Genomic DNA, 18,313 nt, shown 5'->3' with positions numbered 1-18,313 from the left:
AGGCACAAATATTTCTGTCTTGCTAGATTTGACTCTAGGACCATTGTGCATTGGTATCACTGCAGCCAGTACACTAGTCCCGGATCAGATAAACTAATGGTATGTATTATGATTATGAACAGTTTGTGGAGGAGAAGAATCCAGCGTGGGCTGCTCAAGCGCCGAGAACGAACTATATGAACGGACGCGGAACAGGCAAAACTTTATTTTCCGAATGGAAAACCGTCAGCAGGAAGATCGAGACCGTGAGTACCAAGCTAAAAACACGGAAGTTTGTGAAAAGAAAGGACAATTAGACAGGGCAGTATGATGATGAACCTAAGAGAATATGCGAAGTACATTAGTTTTCGGATCTACAGGGAATTCCAAATAATCATGAGCAGGATGATGTAAAAGTAAAAGTTGTGACAGGGAGCGTTTTCGAATTGCTTTAGACAATTAAACAAATAATGGGTTCATCAACTAGTAGTGTAATAGCACATATGTAAAGAACTAGGATAATGTTTTGTAGCACTTTCAGAAAAAGAGCATTTTTATCAGCAAAACAAAGCTCATCGATCAAATGTCTTTAAAGAAAATTGAGTCAACTTAAGTAATGTAAATGAATGCTATTTTCATTTAATCACTAAGTCGTTCTAATTGCTTTTTTGGGATCGGATCTAGTACATATTTCATTGATTTTTTTCTAATCGATTATAGAGAAAACAAAGTTATAATATATTTACAGAAATAAAGACACAAAAAAAACTTTGCATTGAACGATTTCTTATAAAGGACTAATATTGCATTGTTGTTTGTTTTCATCCCATTTGTTTCAAACGTGTGGAACCTGGCATTTTTCGACCATAATCATATTTTTAGGAACAAATGATCAATCGATTCACAATTTGTGTTTGGTAAGATAGGTAATAATGGTATTTGTTTTCAAATCTTCACTGACTTTTCACAATCTGGTAGTTAGCTATTAAACATCTAAGATAGATTTTCTTCTTGTCATAATGACGCTAAAGTTGATTATAACTAGAAGGTACTTTTTGTCGTGGGCGATCATTGCCAAGCATCTATGTTGTACGTACAAGTAAAATTGCGTGGAAAAATTTTCGGTCAACATCTAAGAGTTGATGCAACTGCTATTATACATAATATTCACTGATGTCATGCGAAGTGTCCTTACCAAAAACACGCGACGTATCAACCGTCTGAATCATGCTTCAGAGACTTATATGAAATATAGATACGAGTACAGATAGCTCCACCAGGAAGATTTTTGCGTCGCTCCACAGTCGTCCTGCGTTTGTTGGGATGATGACGATGGCGTGGCTACAGCAGCTACCGGTGGAGCAGATACAGTTGATGGCGATGCCGTTGTTTGCTCTTTGGAGGCACTATTAAGAGGATGTAATTTTTCCGAATGATGGACTACCAAGTTTGGCTCGTTTACTTGTACTACGGATTTCGGATTGGCTTGAAGGTTTTTAGTTAAAGAAAGATTAGGAAAATAGATTTCGATTCAGAGAGCAAGAGCTAGAAATAACATGCTAGGAGTATAGAAACGCAATGCGGATTTTAAATAGAGATTATGATACCAATGCAATGAGTTTTCAGTGATTTTAACAAATGAAAGCCTGAGTAGTATTACAATTTAAAGAACAATTTTCGTTTTTTTACATATTGGGACATTTTTTGATTTTGACAAATAACGACAACAAACATGATGTGTTAATGTAGTAATAAATATGTTTCGAAGATTTCCAATTCTGTGAGGAATCAAAATCCGTACACATAAGCATGCAACCAGCTCCCCTAATTTCTCACATTGTTTCAAAACATTTCCTGGTTTGACTCAAGAAACTATAATTTATACAGTACAATTGTGACTGTAAAACATACTTATGCTAGTGAGTGTATTAAGGCACAATCGTACTGTAGAATTTGAAATACACAATTCAAGAATTTTTTTTGCTATTATACCATCGTTCGAACAACATTTATTAAGCTTTCGAAAAGAAAGTATTTTGTAACACGACAAAAATTTAAAACACTTGTTGACTGCACAAATTGTTTATATTCGGTAATTTTGTTTCATAACCTGTGCATTTTGTTCTTGACTTGGGTATCATCTTCCTAAATCAAAGAGTGGAAAACTAAAGTATTTCTTGGTTTTACCTAAATTTCATTTTGAAAACTCGATGAAGGCTCTCGTGAGTCGTGCTTTACGGATTTTGGTTCTTCACACCTTTTTTAGGAAACATAAGAGGTAGTTATGTTTGGAAGTATACAAATTTTAGGAATGCTTTGACTGTAATGATTCATTTCTTGGACATTGTTTATAGTCATTATCTATTCGAACAAAGTAAGAAGCTTACGACCATAAACCAGTTCAATGTTAGAAAAATCAACTGAAAATACGCCTAACTTAGAACATTGGAAGTGATCCACCACTGCAGGCTCTCATGTGTTTTATGATGTACCAATAGGCCAAATGGCAGGCTATTCCTAGTATTTACAAGTCTTTTATCATGGTGGTTCGTCTAGCATTCAATATGTATAAGCTTCAACAATTGGCAGTTTCAACTTGATAAGAAAATTATTTTGAGCTTTTTAGTGGAATGTTTTCACCTGTCATAAGACGAGTTTGAACAATCCCATTGAATTCCACCACTTAATTGTATCCTGACAGATACGTATTTCGACCTCAACAGTAAGGCCGTCTTCAGTGTCTTGTCGAGTCAAGTACAAGACACTGAAGACGGCCTTACTGTTGAGGTCGAAATACGTATCTGTCAGGATACAATTAAGTGGTGGAATTCAATGGGATTGTTCAAACTCGTCTTATGACAGGTGAGTTTCAACTTGTATTATTGGTAAGGGGTTAGAGACCTATCGTTAACAAATAGTAGCATTTTAAAATGATTAACACACCAAATAATCATCGATGTTTCATCTTTTAAAACAGATTACAGTCAAAGTTTGTCGTAATTCTATTCAAAACTACACAGAATTTCTGTTTTTACACGATTTTTTTTTCGCTCGTATTTTTGATCGTGTGACTTAAATTTGCCACCAGAATCTTTGCAACATGTTTCAAAAAATCCTATTCAAATAAAAATCACCTAATATGCGTTAAACATTTAGGATGGGTTCATAATTGAGAAAATGTAAATCGTGTAAAAACAGAATCCAGTGTATATGATTTTTTTCATGATTGAACACGATAAGAATGTTGAAAACCTGAAAACATCTACCTGGTCGTACCCTGGGAGGGAGAAACAGATACGAAAAATGTGTGTGTCAAGTCGAGCCGAAATCAAGCTGTCAGTGTGAGCCGAAAACGAAACTCTCGGCAAGCAAATTTTTGAATGCAATATAACAACAACAACACGCAAAACAGAATTTAGTCATTTCTAGTGGCGCCTACGTTGATTGTTTTTTCTTGTTGAAAATTTACTTGTTGCATGACGACAGTATATACTTAATTTGAAGTGTAGTATCGAGAGCTCCCTCCCAGGTCGTACCGTTCTGCTTGTTGTGGGGTTTGAGTAAGCTACCACGAGTGTGTGAATATATTCATCAACACCTCAGCGAATCAAATGGTGGGCAGCAAGCCATGACTCGGACTCTTCTTGTCAGATCTCCATGGCGTGCACACGCACCCAGGAAGAGCTGCGGTCATCGCAATTTGCTCCGGTCATTTGGGACGACAAAATTCGGCGATCCTGCCAGGTTATTTCTTGGATCCAGGTGCTGATTTCGAAACTCAGAAGGTGAGTTGAATTCAAGTATTAATGTGTGAATAGAAAAATATTTGATGGATTGTGGTTTGGAAAATCACAAAGCGTGTGGAAGACCGCTGGAAAATAGTCAGTGATTTGGAATACCACAAGGCGCGTTTGGGAGACTGCCGAGAAAAGGGTTGACGATCAATAAATCCCAAGGTGCGTCCAGGAAGAGTTGATTTTGGTTTAAAAAAATTAGTTTGAAATTTCTACACTTGGCGGCTTTAGTGTACGTACATGAACCACAAGTTGTTTGGAAGGCTAAATATATTATCGTGAAGTTTTTTTTGAATTCACGGATTTAGTAATCATACCGGAATTAACCGTTGGATCAAATATCCGAAATTGGGTTGTTGAGCAGAGAAAAATATGAGGTTTTTTATAGTTTAACATAAAGAGCATGCTTTTCTGATCTCCAAGATATTTTTTTATTTTGGTTGTAAACCTTTTAATTACATTTTTGTACAGCCAACAATAAGCCATTTCAATCGATGACACTAACATTCATAGAATGGCAGTTGGCCCATGCAGCATAAGAACAAATTTTAGTCCCATATAAATTTAAAATCCAAATTAAAAATTGTTCAGGGCTCCAAAAATTCTGAAAAATTGAGGTTAGGCTCAGTTTTTATGCAGATTCAGAATATGTAAAACATATATACCCTAAACAACCCAATTCACGAGGTTAAAAACGTTTCCACGACGAATAATTCCAAACTAAAAACACGAAGCTTTTAGTTTGGAATTATTGGCCAATAGTACTAGTTAACATAAGTCTAAAATTTAAGTATGATATCTCATTCGAGTATGATATCTCTGCGAAATTTTAAATAAATATAATTTTCTAGGTGGTTGTTTGGAAGTTCAACATCGATATGTTAAAGGTCAGCTTGATGGTGTTACTATACACGAGGCTGATTTTATTATCCGGCTAAGGCCGGAGTGGCCTGTGTAGTGCATTAAAGTCTTCTCCATTCAGCTCGGTCCATGCACGTCGCCAATAACGCAGTCTGCGGAGGGTCCGCAAATCGTCCTCCACTTGATCGATCCACCTTGCTCGCTATGCACCTCGCTTTCTTGGTCCCGTCGGATCGTTGTCGAGAATCATTTTCACCGGATTACTGTCCAACATTATGGCTACGTGCCCGGCCCTCCGCAGTCTTCCGATTTTCGCGGTGTAAACGATGGATAGTTCTCCCAACAGCTGATGCAAATCGTGGTCCATTCGCCTCCTCCACGTACCGTCCGCAATCTGCACCCCACCATAGATGATGCGTAGCATTTTCCTTTCCTCTCCCAGTGCGCGTTGATGCTCCACGGGCATCGTCCAGGTCTCGTGTCCATAGAAAACTAGCGGTCTAATAAGCGTTTTGTAGATACTCAGTTTGGTACGGCGGCGAACTCTTTTCGGTTGGAGCGTTTTGCGCAGTCCAAAGTACGTACGTTTTCCTGTCATGATGCGTCTCCGAATTTTTCTGCTGGTATCGTTATCGGAGGTCACCACCCGAGCAAAGATTGAGAGCAAATCGATAACTTGGTTTGATGTTGTGAAATCGCCGGTTATTAGTAATTTAGTAATCAATTTAATCTTTTGAGACGTTTTAACGGTTAAAAAACCAAACGTATAGCAGAAAAATCTTACTGTGACATCAAATCGAAAACTAATTTTGATATTGGTTTCCTATAACAAAATTAGTACACAGTATTTAATAATCTACAGCAAAATGAGATCAAAATATGTAATCAATCATGATGATTCATATTTCAAAACAAATTTGATGCTCTCATTATGTTTTCAGACGATTTTGCTCGGGCAGTGAGTTCAAGTACACGAATTCTTCAACCACCTCGATTTCGTCACCACCAATACAAACTCGTGGTGGGTGGCTTGCGTTGTGCTCTCTTGAGCCTTTTCCTATCGTATACTTCGTCTTCGACTTGTTGATAACTAGCCCAATCCGTTTAGCTTCGCTTTTCAGTCTGATGTTGGATTCCTCCATCTTCGCAAAGTAACGTGCCATAATATCAATGTCGACGGCGAAACCAAATAACTGGACGGACTTGGTGAAAATCGTACCACTCGTGTCGATCAATGCCTTTCGTATTACTCCCTCCAAAGCGATGTTGAATAGCAGACAGGAAAGACCATCACCTTGCCGTAACCCTCTGCGCGTTTCGAAGGGACTCGAAAATGCCCCTGAAACTCGAACTACGCACATAACCCGATCCATCGTCGCCTTGATCAACCGTATCAGTTTATCCGGAAATCCGTTTTCGTGCATTAGCTGCCACAGCTGGTCCCGATCGATTGTATCATATGCGGCTTTGAAGTCGATAAATAGATGATGTGTGGGCACGTTGTATTCGCGGCATTTCTGCAATACCTGACGTATGGCGAACAACTGATCTGTGGTAGAGCGTTCACCCATAAATCCCGCCTGGTACAACCCCACGAACTTTGTGGCAATTGGTGTTGGTCGGCGGCATACAATCCAGCTTATCGCCGAACTTTCCATCCACTCCTGCGGCAGAATCCATCCTCCCAAACCTTGGTGATTACCCAGTGCAGCACTCTAGCCAGTGCCTCACCACCGTGTTTAATCAGCTCTCCTAGTAGTTTGTCAAGGGCTTTGTTGTTTTTCAGCCGTCCGATCTCCTCCTGGATTTCCTGGAGATTCGGAGCCGGAACTCGTATGTCCTACGCGCGTGCTCCCAGGCAGTACTGGTAATTTTCGTGACTTGCATGTGAAAGCGAAAACAGTTACATTTTTATTTTCAAGAGACCAAATGAAAATTATGTCGTCTCCCGGTCTCCCGGCAGTCATGATGGAAATGTTGCTTTGTTTTGAAATCTAAATTTCTAAATAGTTTAAATAGATCTGTGCAAATAACGATGACTATGACGATAAAATGATTGTATTGTTTTTTCATTTTCGACTTAAGTAACATTATTGAAGAAGAAACAGTTTGTTTACAATAGCTTGATGCGCTTTCATGAAATAAAAATCCGTGAAAATTTGGCAGAATTCCTTTCATTGTTTATGTTTTCTATGAAAGCGGAAGAGAATAAAATGTAAATATCGCGTGACCTCTCTCAATGAAAATGAAAATCTCAGTACTGCTTCCAGGTTTACTACCATACGGCCACCGTTGTCTGCCATATCGCCATTCAGGTGCTCTTCGTAGTGCTGCCGCCACCTTTGGATCACCGCACGCTCGTTCGTAAGAAGGTTCCCGTTTATGTCCTTGCACATACCGAGCTGTGACACGTGGTCCTTACGTGAACGGTTTAACTTCTCATACAACTTTTGTGCGTTTTTAGCGCGGTACAGTTGCTCCGCTTTTTCCTTCTAAAATCGAGTTTTGTCTGTTCCGCACCCGTTTGTATCGTGCCTCGTTCGCCCTCGTGCGGTGTTGCAGCAATCTCGCCCACGCTGCATTCTTCTCCTCAACTAACTTCTCACATTCGTTGTCATACCAGTCGTTTCTCTGATCCGGGGCACCGTGCCTAGTGCTACGGTTGCGGTCCTTCCAATGGCGGATCTAAAAGTAATAGCGTATCTGGGAGTTTGCGCTCCCGTTCGCTGTGCTGCGTGGTTGACTCTAAACAGTCTTCATGTCTTTCATACGAAGGGAGCGCGCCAGGTTTCTTCATAAATTTCATCTTCAGATCCAATATTTGAATCTTGTCTGGTTCTATTTTCTTTATTTCGGGCTTCAGCTATCGTATTTAGTTGTTCCCCTTCTGGCTCATTGACTAAGGGAATTATTCACGGTTGTCTATCAACGTCATCACCAGCATTTAGAAAATTGTGTTCATCAAACTTCACATCGCTTGCTGCGATAATCTTCTTTGACGGTTTATCCCACAAGCGATAGCCATTGGGTGCGTACCCAATCATAAAAGTTTCACGGCTCTTTGGATCCATTTTCTTTCGCAGTTGGTTAAGGATCCAAGCCATGGCCTTGCATTCGAAAATTGTAAGTCACATTCGCTTTGGCATCTTGGAATCAATAAGCATTGATCTAACTTTTTCAACCAGGGTTTTATTGAACCAACGTTTTATTGAAGCAACGCCAGCCTGCTGTGGAGAGTATGCCACTGTCCATTGAACTTGAATGCCTCTATCTTGATAATACCGCTTTTGCTCATTAGAGAGATACTCTCGGCCTTGATCAACCGTCAGTTTACTAATCTTCGTTTGCCAGTGGATGGTATCCATTTATTCATATTGTTTGAAACAATGAAAAACTTCACACTTACACTTGATAGGATTGATAATTGCAAAATGCGTCCAATCAATGAACGAAACGAAAAATCTGAATCCGTCCCAGACCGGTGGATCAATCGGGGCACACACGTCAAAATGTATACGCTCTATTTTTTTTGTAAAATTTTATATTTGTCACTAAGCTAATAATTTACATTAACATAAAACATGAAGTTATCTGCATTTATAGAGTCTTCTGGCGTTTCTACCATGTAACTAAAGTAGTGTCTTAGAGCTTTGATAATGTCCTGTTTGGAATTACGGTTAATGTTGCGTCCGTAGACGGGGCTCGTAGTTCAACATTTGATTTCGTTGGTAGCTCCAGACATCTCTGACTCGTTGACAATGGAATAATCTGCGTGTGATGGTTTCTGGTTCTCCTGGGCATATTGGGCAGTAGTCATCATCTACGACGCCTCTTTGGTACAATAATTCCCGATGTTTAATTTTTTACGCTGTGATGAATTTAAAGTCCTACCAGGAAATTGTTTGAAGACAGCTTTCTATTCTCGTTGAGCTGCAGATACAAATTCAGGATCCGGTTTGAATGAAAGAAGATGTTGAAGAATTACTTGAGAAGATGGATTGATTTTCAGTTGTTCCGGCAGTATGAGCAGTTCTTCTCTCAGTAGCGTTATGTGATTAAATGTTGGCGGAATATAGGAGTTTGCTTCTACCCACAAGACTAGTCAAACGATTGAGTAGCAAAGCTTTAGATTTGATTTCGGGGCAATGAAGGTTCAGCCCAACTCTACATTTTGGAAGCGTTAAGTTGGTGAATGCTACACGCTGGAGCGTTTGACTATGTCAAATCAATTTATCGACTTCCGTCCTTTTTTTAGTAAAATCCTTTGTTAATGGTATATTGGATGCCATATAACAAAGCTTGGAATTGATGTAGGTATTTAGCAGAATGATTTTCTGAATCAGATTCAGTTTTCTTGGATGATGAATCCACGATCGAGTTCGAAATCCAGTCAACACTGCTTGCCAATTCATTTTTTGAGCTTGCTTGACGTTGTCTTCAAAACGTATTCCAAGAATGTTAACAAAATTCTCGATGTTCAGCCATTCTGATTCAGTCGTAAGATTGGTGTTTCCTATGATTACCGTAACAGTTTTCTGCATGTTTAGAATTGCTCCAGAGATTGCGCCAAATCCATGAAAGATCTCAGCTACTTGTATTAGCGTCCTCGAGAAACATAGGGATGTCATCGGTATATGCATTGACCACAGCAACTAGAAATCGACGCGTCTTCTTCTTCTTATTGGCATTACATCCCCACACTGGGACAGAGCCGCCTGGCAGCTTAGTGTTCACTTAAGTATTTCCACAGTTATTAACTGCGAGGTTTCTAAGCCAAGTTACCATTTTTGCATTCGTATATCATGAGGCTAGCACGCTGATACTTTTATGCCCAGGGAAGTCGAGACAATTTCCAATTCGAAAATTGCTTGAACCGGCACCGGGAATCGAACCCAGTCACCCTCAGCATGGTTTTGCTTTGTAGCCGCGCGTTTTACCGCACGGCTAAGGAGGGCCCACGATGATGGCGTTGCTTAAAGGCTGCAGGTACAAGACAAAGAGTTGCATCGAAAGTGGATCCTCTTGCCTAACAGATCGATTGATCTTGAATTTTTGTGTCAAACGTTCGTTCACCAGGATTTTTGAAAAGGATTGGTTCCAAATCAAACTCAGAAGATTCACTAACGCTGGGTTGAAATTTATTTTCAGCATTTTTTTTTGTTTCAGAAATTGTTGATTTACTCTGTCGAACGCATGATCCAGATCGAAGGATACTAAAAGTGAATGTCCGCGAGAATATTTAAGTTGTCCAATTCTATCTGTTATACCACATGTAGCTTCAAAAATAGTATTTTTTTTTCGTTTGAACACTTTTAATGATCGAAGAGTACGAGAGGTAGTAGGCTATTCATTTGCAATTTGAGAATGCCGGCTAGCAATTTATAATCATAGTTTAATAGAGATATTGGACGATATCCGTTGACAGTTTTGTCTCGCCCTCTTTACTTAACTAATAGTATGATACCGTCGAAGAATTGTTTCAAGGTCTGCCCTTGAAGAACATCGTTCAGAACATTGGTGAATTCGAAAGGAATAATGCGCCATGTTTTCAAGAAAAAATCCTTCGGCTAACCTTCCGTATCCGGTCGCGTGGCTTTCTCTGTTGCCATCGAACAATGCACGACACTGCTTCCCCATCACACACGTATCACATAATCCTATACGATATACCCTATCTATGAAACCGGTAATCATTTTCATGCTTGACAATATTTTTCATCGCATGTTGACTTATAGGTCCCAAGCAACGATGCCACAACCAGCTTGCTTCCAGCGTGCTAATGTTATCTTGACCAACATGTTCTACTTCCAGCTCTAATTGATACAAATTACTTTTCAAGTAGGTAAGCCACAACAATTACTTCATTATTAAGCTTGAATTCCGCTCGCTCGATTCCTCCTCGGCCAGGGAACAGGATATTAATTCCATCTATAGATAGTTTCTTAACCGAATGCAAATTTTCCCTCAGCTCTGGAATGACGTTGACGTCGACGTCAATTCCAGTTCGAGACAGCAGCACATACGGACGTGTTTTTTGCTCGCGCATTCTTTCCAAGTGTTTTTCATTATTGTTCGCTGCTTACGTTTTCGCTTCGTCGCGTTGGCGTTATTTTCTCCCGGACCCGTCATGGGAGACTCGGTGGCCGATTCAGTCACGGGAAAAGTGCCTAAGCGCGGATAACCCCTCCAAGCAGCTTTTGCAGAGCAACGTGTTCTCGCCGTTGCTGCTTGATGACGCCGACAATCCGCCAAAAAAGAAAAAAAAAAGCAGCAATCGCAGCTGCCGCAGGTACAAACTGGTACACCTGGTCCATCTGGAGGTGCATGGTGACGTGACACAGTGCACCAAATGTTACAACTTCGGGCATGGCACCCGGAATTGCCACATGGCAGCGCGCTGCAACAAGTGTGGCGAACTGCACCCGACGGATGAGTGCGACAAGATGGAGGTGGCCGATCCGAAGTGCGCCAACTGTGGCGAAAAACATCGGGCCACTACGAAAGGCTATCCGAAACGTGGGAGTTCCTGGAAATCCGAAGGAAAGCATCAACCAAAGCCCATCCGAAGAGGAACCTTGTTCCAGTGATCGACGAGGTGAAACTTCCTACTATAACGGCTCCCGGAAGAGCGGTACCAGTACTTCCACCGTTACAGCCACACAAGCGACTGGTCGCAGCAGCAGCATCGATTCCAGCCCCAGTACCACCAGCTCCATCCTTCAGCGAATGGCTCCGCTTCCTTCTCCTGGATTCCGTCGGCAGCTGGAGAATCAAACTGACTCGGAAGAATCTGCTCTGCTCTACACCCGGAGCAGCTGATGCCAATCTTCTTCCAGCTCGCCACTCGGCTGCGTGGTTGTAAAATCACATTCGACCAGGTATGCACTCTTGGCATGTTCATTATTGAAAATGGCTGCTAGGGTGGGTCTGGTCAACTGGAACGCTTGCTCGCTCAAGAGCAAAATAATTTAGCTAAAGGATTTCCTTGAGGAGAAGGAAATAGACGTGGCGTTCATCCCCGAAACGCACTCAAAACCGGAGGTGAACGTCAACATCCCGGACTTCCGCATCGTACGACTCGATCGGTCGACCAGGGGAGGTGGTGTGACCATCGCTCTTCGCTACAACATCAACTGTCGTCTGTTTCCAAGCTTCCAGCTCAGTGTCATCGGTGTCGAAATCACCACTTCTGTCGGCACAATCGCGCTTATCGCGGTGTACTGTCTAACGCAAGCCAAAGCCGGCGATATATCATCGGCTGCTCTTCGGAGGGACATCGTCAAGATTATAGGCCCCCACGCAATACAGCAGAACGGCAACGGAAACGGCGGATTTGACTGTTAGCCCATATATTTTCTGTCAAATTTTCCGTTTCTATCGCCGTTCCGCTGAATTGCGTTTAGGGCTTATATCATTGCCGGTCACCTGAATGCCAAACATCAAGCCTGGGGCAACAGTCGCGGCAATCGAAACGGCACCATCTGGAGCAACGACATGGAGGAAGGCCACTACACGATCTTGAGCCCGGATTCCCCCACTCGGCTGAGTCGGTCCGGTGTCCACGCAATCCTCGACCTATACATAACCAACATGAACGACCACGTCTCGCAGCCAATCGTCTACCAGGAAATGGACTCCTCGGTCAATCGGCACCAGCAGTTACGGCGAAACTACCATCGAGTGAACCGGGAGCGGTTCCAGCAATGCGTCGACAACACCATCAATTACGAGGTGCGTCCGGAGACGCCGGAAAGTATCGACCGCCAGCTGTGCGCCATCGAAGAAGCAATCGGCAGGCTCAGCTCGGCAGGTAAGCAACTCCTTAAACATCGATACACTCACCAAAGATTTGATTCGATTGCGGAATGTCACTCGCAGGCAGTTTCAGCGTACTGGAACTGGACTGCCTGCCCAGACAACCACATATCGCATAAGAATGTACGAATGAAATCATTTACCGATCCACATTTCATCGAAACCGCATTGTGATGCGAAGCTCATCAGTTTATTTATGAATTTTCCCGCATAGTAGGCTATTTTACGAGTTAATCCCAGTTTAATTTGTTGTCATCGCATATTCCTGCAAACAAACTCAAATGAAATCGGATTATCTGTCAAACAGAGTTTGTTATCACAAACTACATCGCAATGTATAACGAACGAATTCGCATAAAAATCGTAAACATCGCATATACTACCGTGCAACGTCGCATAAGAAATACACATATATCGCCTCCACTTTTGTACGTAAAAAGCGTTTTTGCGACTGGTATGCGATGAAAATTATGTGCATAGGCATCGCATAACAGAAAACAATTCTGTTGTGCATGCATTCGGGTTGTCTGGGTGAGCTTAAGGCACGCTGTAATAGAATAACAAGAATTATCAAGGCCAGAATGGACCTTAAAAATAACGACTTCTCGAATAAGATCCGCACTCTCCCAGATTATGCAAAGCCGTTCTGGAAAATGACCAAAATACTAAAATCCAAGCCTAGGCTTTGATCCCACTAGACAATAATGGCTCTAAGGAACGCTTGATAACTCCTGCAGAGAAGGTCACTGAAATAGGTCGTCACTTCGCCAGCTCACACAATCTTGGGCAGAACATCGTCAGTCCACACGAAGCAGCCGCCAACGAGCATGCTAACAACATCCATTTAATTCCCAACGACTTCTCGGAGGAGTTGGAGATCTCAGCTGGCGAATCGACGGCCTATATCAAATCGTCGAAGAACATGAAGGCCCCAGGCTTCGACAGCATCCTGAATCTCGAGCTCAAACACATGAGTGCTCCGTTCTTTGAGCACCTCTCGCTGATCTTTTATCAGTGTCTCCGGCTCAGCTACTTCCCATCGTACTGGAAGCCTTCGAAAGTCATCCCCATCGGGAAGCCTGGGAAGGATCTTTCCTCCCCCAAAAGTTATCGTCCCAACAGCCTTCTCTCAGGATTATCCAAGCTATTCATCACCGGTTACTTGAGTCTGCCGAAAATCTCAACATCTTGCTCGAGGAACAGTTTGGTTTCCGACGCGGTCAGTCAACTGTACATCAACTGACTCGAGTTACCAACGTTCTCATACGGAACAAGTTTATCTCAAAAACATCCGTCATGGCCTTACTCGATGCCGAGAAGGCAGTTGACAATGTATGGCATGATGGCCTAGTGTACAAACTACAACGCAACGCAAACTACAATTACTTGTCGGCAAGGACATTCCGGGTCTCAATCAGCGGAGCGAGTTCCAATGCGTACAACATCGTCGCAGGCGTCCCCCAGGGCAGTATCCTCGGGCCCATGCTTTTCAATCTGTTCACCTCCGACATGCCAGAACCTCCAGAAGGCGGCATTCTGTCTCTGTTCGCAGATGACACCTCCATCGTCTACAACGGTAGAGTGATCAGAGCGCTAGTGACAAAACTCCAACGAGGCCTGGATGCCCTGACAGAGTACCTCACCAGCTGGAAGATCTGTATCAACGCGGCGAAGACCCAGGTCATCATTTTCCCCCACTCTAAATCCCCTAAACATGTTCCGCCTGGGGACTGTAAAATCATCCTCAATGGCACGACTGTGGAATGGGCCAATGAGGCCGACTACCTTGGCTTGACCCTCGACAGCAAGCTTATTTTCCACCAACAGGTTGACAAGACGGTGACAAAGTGTAACGTTTTGTTGAAACTACTGTACCCTTTTATCAACCGCCGGTCGTCATTATCCCTGAAAAATAAGTTTGCTGTCTACAAGCAAATCATCCTCCCTGTGATCGAATACGGCATGCCGGTCTGGGAGAGTTGCGCTAAAACCCACCACCTCAAACTTCAACGGGTCCAAAACAAATTCCTGAGGATGATCCTCAACACCCCTCCCAGGACAAGAACATCCGAGGTCCACCGTCTGGCCGGGATAAAAACCTTACATGAACGCTTTGGTGAGTGTAAAGAAAAGTTTACTTTTAGGGTCCGTTTCCTGCACTCGGACCAAGAGCCGCTTAGGGCGCTAGTTCCAATTTAGGTTATCAAATTATTATTGTAATTTTATGTAATTTATATTTGTAAATAAACATTTAAAATCAAAATCAAAGATGGAGGGCCATGTGGCCGAACACTTGAAATGTTAATATTAGGATGAGAACAAAACTGAAAAATAAATTTGAATTTATTGAAAAAAAATGAATATTACGTCCTTCATACGGAATCCCACATTCTTGTTTGACAATCCTGTCAGCTCTGCGACTGATTTGCCGATCAATGATACACCTTCTTATTCTTTCTCACGGACTACTTCTAAACATTCGTCCGAAATGAATCCCACCAACAGCGACTTTGCCTTTCTGGACATCTCATTTTGGCCTAGCTTCATCAGTTACAGCCGGAATTTCTCCCTTCAACACTGACGAGACCTCCGCCGCAGCCAGATAAAGCTTGACTCGAAACTTCCAATTTTCATAATTTGGTCCAGTCAGCTGTTGGATACCAAATCCATTCATTGACGAGACCATAAAAAAAGTTAGAGTAGCATAGCCTACTTCTCTGCTACAAATCTTGTTTCACATTTTTGTAAATTTGACCGTCACTTGGTGGATTGTGGCAATGAATGCTTTGATAGCACGTGCTATTTGTACTGTGGATAAATTTTGCGCATCTATGAGAGCTTTGGCATTTGCGAAAGTTGTCATTTTGTTGCAAGGCACAATATCATGTACCGTTTGATCCCTTAGATAGGTTGGTTGGTTGGTTGGTAGGCAACATTGCACCCGAGGGTCCGATTAGGAGATCCAACGGCACCATCATCACACATATGCTTCTGCGCTTTGTGGATGACATCAACTCCTTTAGCGTCGATCTCAGGGTAACAATGGAAGGTTTTGTCCCACTGAAGAGAGAGACGGCCTGAATAGTTTCAACTACTGACTATACAAAAAACATTTTGATTTAAAAAAAATGCTTTTTTCACTTGTCATAAGACGAGTTTGTACTATTCTATTTAATTCTACTACTTTATTATACCTTGACAGATACGTATTTCGACCTCAACAGTAATTTTTGTATTGCATTTTTCATTACAATGTCTCGGCAATTTCTGTTCGATTTATCAAAAAACTAATGGACAATAACCCCATACCAATATTAGAAATTAAAACCACTTAGCCAAGTCAAAATGTTAGGAAAGTTAATTTGCGAATCAAACCATGAACATACTTAAACAAATGAGAATATTCACCTTGTTAGCTAGATGTACCTTTCACTATCAGAAACTACTCAATGCGCTTTCGTCAAAAGCATCACTTTATTCTAAATAGAACGTAGCGCCAAAATTTTATCTTTTTCTCTACTTCTACATTCAGTCCGGGTGTGATTAGTGGCCACAACACATTTCGTTAATTCACCAAGGAAGAACAGGATGAAATCCATTTATGAAAGTAAGCATGGGGGATATGAACAGAAAAAAGAACATAAAACTTCAATGTAGAATGATTCACACTTGATTTACAAGAAAGCATGTGGGAGTGACTTCCTAATGAAGCGAAACTGACAAAAATCCACATACCTTCTTGCAGCGTGCCACTGCCTTCCCCTTCATTACGCGCTTGAAGGTAATCTTCATTACTAAATCCGGGTAGTGCATCCGGCGGGTACTCGAAACCCGGATCCCGATGCTTGTCCCAGAATTCCACCTGCATAATATGAATGGTACGTTAATATCAAATTATAATTCTAAGCAACCGAGGTCGAAACCTACAATTCTCGTTTCGTTCTGCTTCTTAGCCGAGGCGTAGTTGACCGTGGCCTGGTAGAGTTGACCCAAAAAGTCCGGCATTTGCTTCTTGGCCACCCAATTAGTAATGTACTTCGGTATTGACAAGCCCGGGTTATCGAAATAGGTCAATATGAACGACAGACCCGGCTTGCTAAATGTGCCACTGGTTGGTTTGATGACCATAAAGCTCCAGTACTCGTTGACTCTTTGGTTGCTCGGTTTTACGGGACACTTTGGGTGCTGCACGCTTTTGTTGACAATGACGATAACTTTGCGAGAGCGATCCACAAAGTACCGTCGGTTGTATACGTAATCGCGGTTGGCAAACAATTTCTGTGGGGTAGGAAACAACAGAATTACAAAGTTTTCATTTAGGAATTATTTCGAATGAAACTAACCGGCCATAACATCTCCCAGTAGATTATGCTACTGTTGGAACCTTTTGTTGCGTCTTCGTCGATGACCTCCAAACTAACAGCGGTGTTATCCCACTTTTTTCGATATTCTACATCGGTTTGCACATGTAAGAAATCTTCTGCTGTGATGTCCGGATACTCGACGTAAACTGCAAATTTGAGAAGTAAAAATTATATATGGTCAATAATTGTCTATCACTTTTGTGAGATATTTTACCTTTATATGCGTACAGTCCCGGTTTGAGCTCTTTCCGCCAAGTTATCATACTCTTTTGCTCTATGTACGGTTCCCATGCAGTGAACTCATTCTCTCCCCGGGACAACATGTCCGTCACATTTTTCGGACAGCAACAGTAGCGAATGCCCTCCACCCGGCAGTCGATTTCTTTCCGCTTTTGGCACCGGGGACAGAAAATGGTTTCCTTCTTTAACCGATCGAGAAAGTTGAAATCGTCAAAGTATTCCTTCACGTCTTCGTATTCGATCCGTTCCCTATTCCAATCGAAGGCGGCCAGCAGGGCGGTCGACGAAAGCATGAACCCTTTGGCATGGCGTTGAACCTGTTGGGAAAAAAAATTAAACAAAATGTATATAATGAAAGTGTTTGTTACTACAAAGTTGAAAATCTACGCTTTAGCCGTTCGTTGCAATTTGCACTGACTTGTTTACGAATTATGCAAATCAACGTTTTCAGTAATGCTAAAAATAACTTTCGAACATTTTTTTTTTCAGAATTGCTATCACTCTCGCTACACAAGTCAACAGAGCACGGATTGAATAAAATGATAACAAAAATCCGTCACCAACGAAGAATACCAGCATGAAAACCCCCCGACTTACCGGCGACGGCAGTGATTATATAAACGTTCCCCTCTCCCCGAATAACAAAATCCTCACGCACCTGACCGCGAAATCGTTTGAGCAGTTCCCTCAGGGCTCGCTCCTCCCAGATTTTGGCGTACAGAGCCAGAATCTGCTGACTCCGGCGAAGCTGCTGGGCAAAGAGAAACTCGCACTGGGTTGCCCAAAGTCGTAGAATGTTCGGCGACTGGTCCCGCACATTTTTCCGCAGATATCGATTGACCTTCCGCAGGACCAGCGCATTCGAGAAAAGTTTCATCCTCCACTGCCACTACTCAAGCAATCAAATTGCGCATAACTTGTGATCTGGAACAAACGGCTTTTGTTATCTAGCCACTAGCACCTTTCCGTTGAAGAATACAGATCGAAATGCACCAGACCGAAATGCAAACACGAGAAAACTTCCTAGAATTACTGAAAGCACAATAAACTCCGCAGGTATGATGCAACCGCGAGTTTTCACTCGAATGCACTTTCAAACCCAAAAGGATGCACTTTAATGTCAGTCAGTGGGCCGCGTGACAGTCGTCGATGCACGCGTTGTGGAGAGATTCTCTCGCGGTATGATTTTCTCTTCGCGGCGTCGCGCACGCTAAAGTTCTTGGATCAAGATTCTTCTTTGCAAACAATAAAAATTAATC

General features: G+C 42.1%; 1 protein-coding gene across 4 annotated transcripts; it reads right to left on the bottom strand.

Annotated features, from left to right (window-relative positions):
• Positions 1-454: 454 nt before the first annotated feature.
• On the bottom strand, positions 455-18,176 carry LOC134225494 (stAR-related lipid transfer protein 7, mitochondrial-like). 4 transcript variants are annotated; one of them, XR_009983259.1, is made up of 7 exons: positions 17,713-18,175; positions 17,029-17,371; positions 16,794-16,960; positions 16,378-16,728; positions 16,186-16,312; positions 15,859-15,972; positions 1,327-1,464 (listed from the first exon to the last, which is right to left on the bottom strand). XR_009983259.1 is itself a non-coding variant. In XM_062705608.1 (6 exons), exons 1-6 carry the CDS (start codon positions 17,929-17,931, stop codon positions 1,220-1,222), a joined length of 1,452 nt encoding a protein of 483 aa, XP_062561592.1. In that variant the 5' UTR covers positions 17,932-18,175; the 3' UTR covers positions 455-1,219. The 4 variants fall into 4 exon arrangements, 2 of the variants coding, with proteins under 2 accessions (XP_062561592.1, XP_062561593.1); XR_009983260.1 differs by having other exon boundaries at positions 1,367-1,385; positions 17,713-18,176; XM_062705608.1 differs by lacking the exon at positions 15,859-15,972 and having other exon boundaries at positions 455-1,464.
• Positions 18,177-18,313: the final 137 nt, after the last annotated feature.

This window comes from Armigeres subalbatus, chromosome 3, assembly GCF_024139115.2.
Source record: "Armigeres subalbatus isolate Guangzhou_Male chromosome 3, GZ_Asu_2, whole genome shotgun sequence".
Lineage (NCBI taxonomy): Eukaryota > Metazoa > Arthropoda > Insecta > Diptera > Culicidae > Armigeres > Armigeres subalbatus.
The sequence above is the reverse complement of the archived record's forward strand: the minus strand, read 5'-3'. Positions and strand labels throughout refer to the sequence as shown.

Excerpts from the sequence above, each read along its gene's own strand:
- LOC134225494 (XM_062705608.1), bottom strand. The coding sequence starts at position 17,931 with ATGAAACTTTTCTCGAATGCGCTGGTCCTGCGGAAGGTCAATCGATAT. Across the intron at positions 17,372-17,712 it reads TCAAACGATTTCGCGGTCAG|GTTCAACGCCATGCCAAAGG; the intron begins GTGCGTGAGGAT and ends TTTTCCCAACAG. Across the intron at positions 16,961-17,028 it reads GGGACTGTACGCATATAAAG|TTTACGTCGAGTATCCGGAC; the intron begins GTAAAATATCTC and ends TCAAATTTGCAG.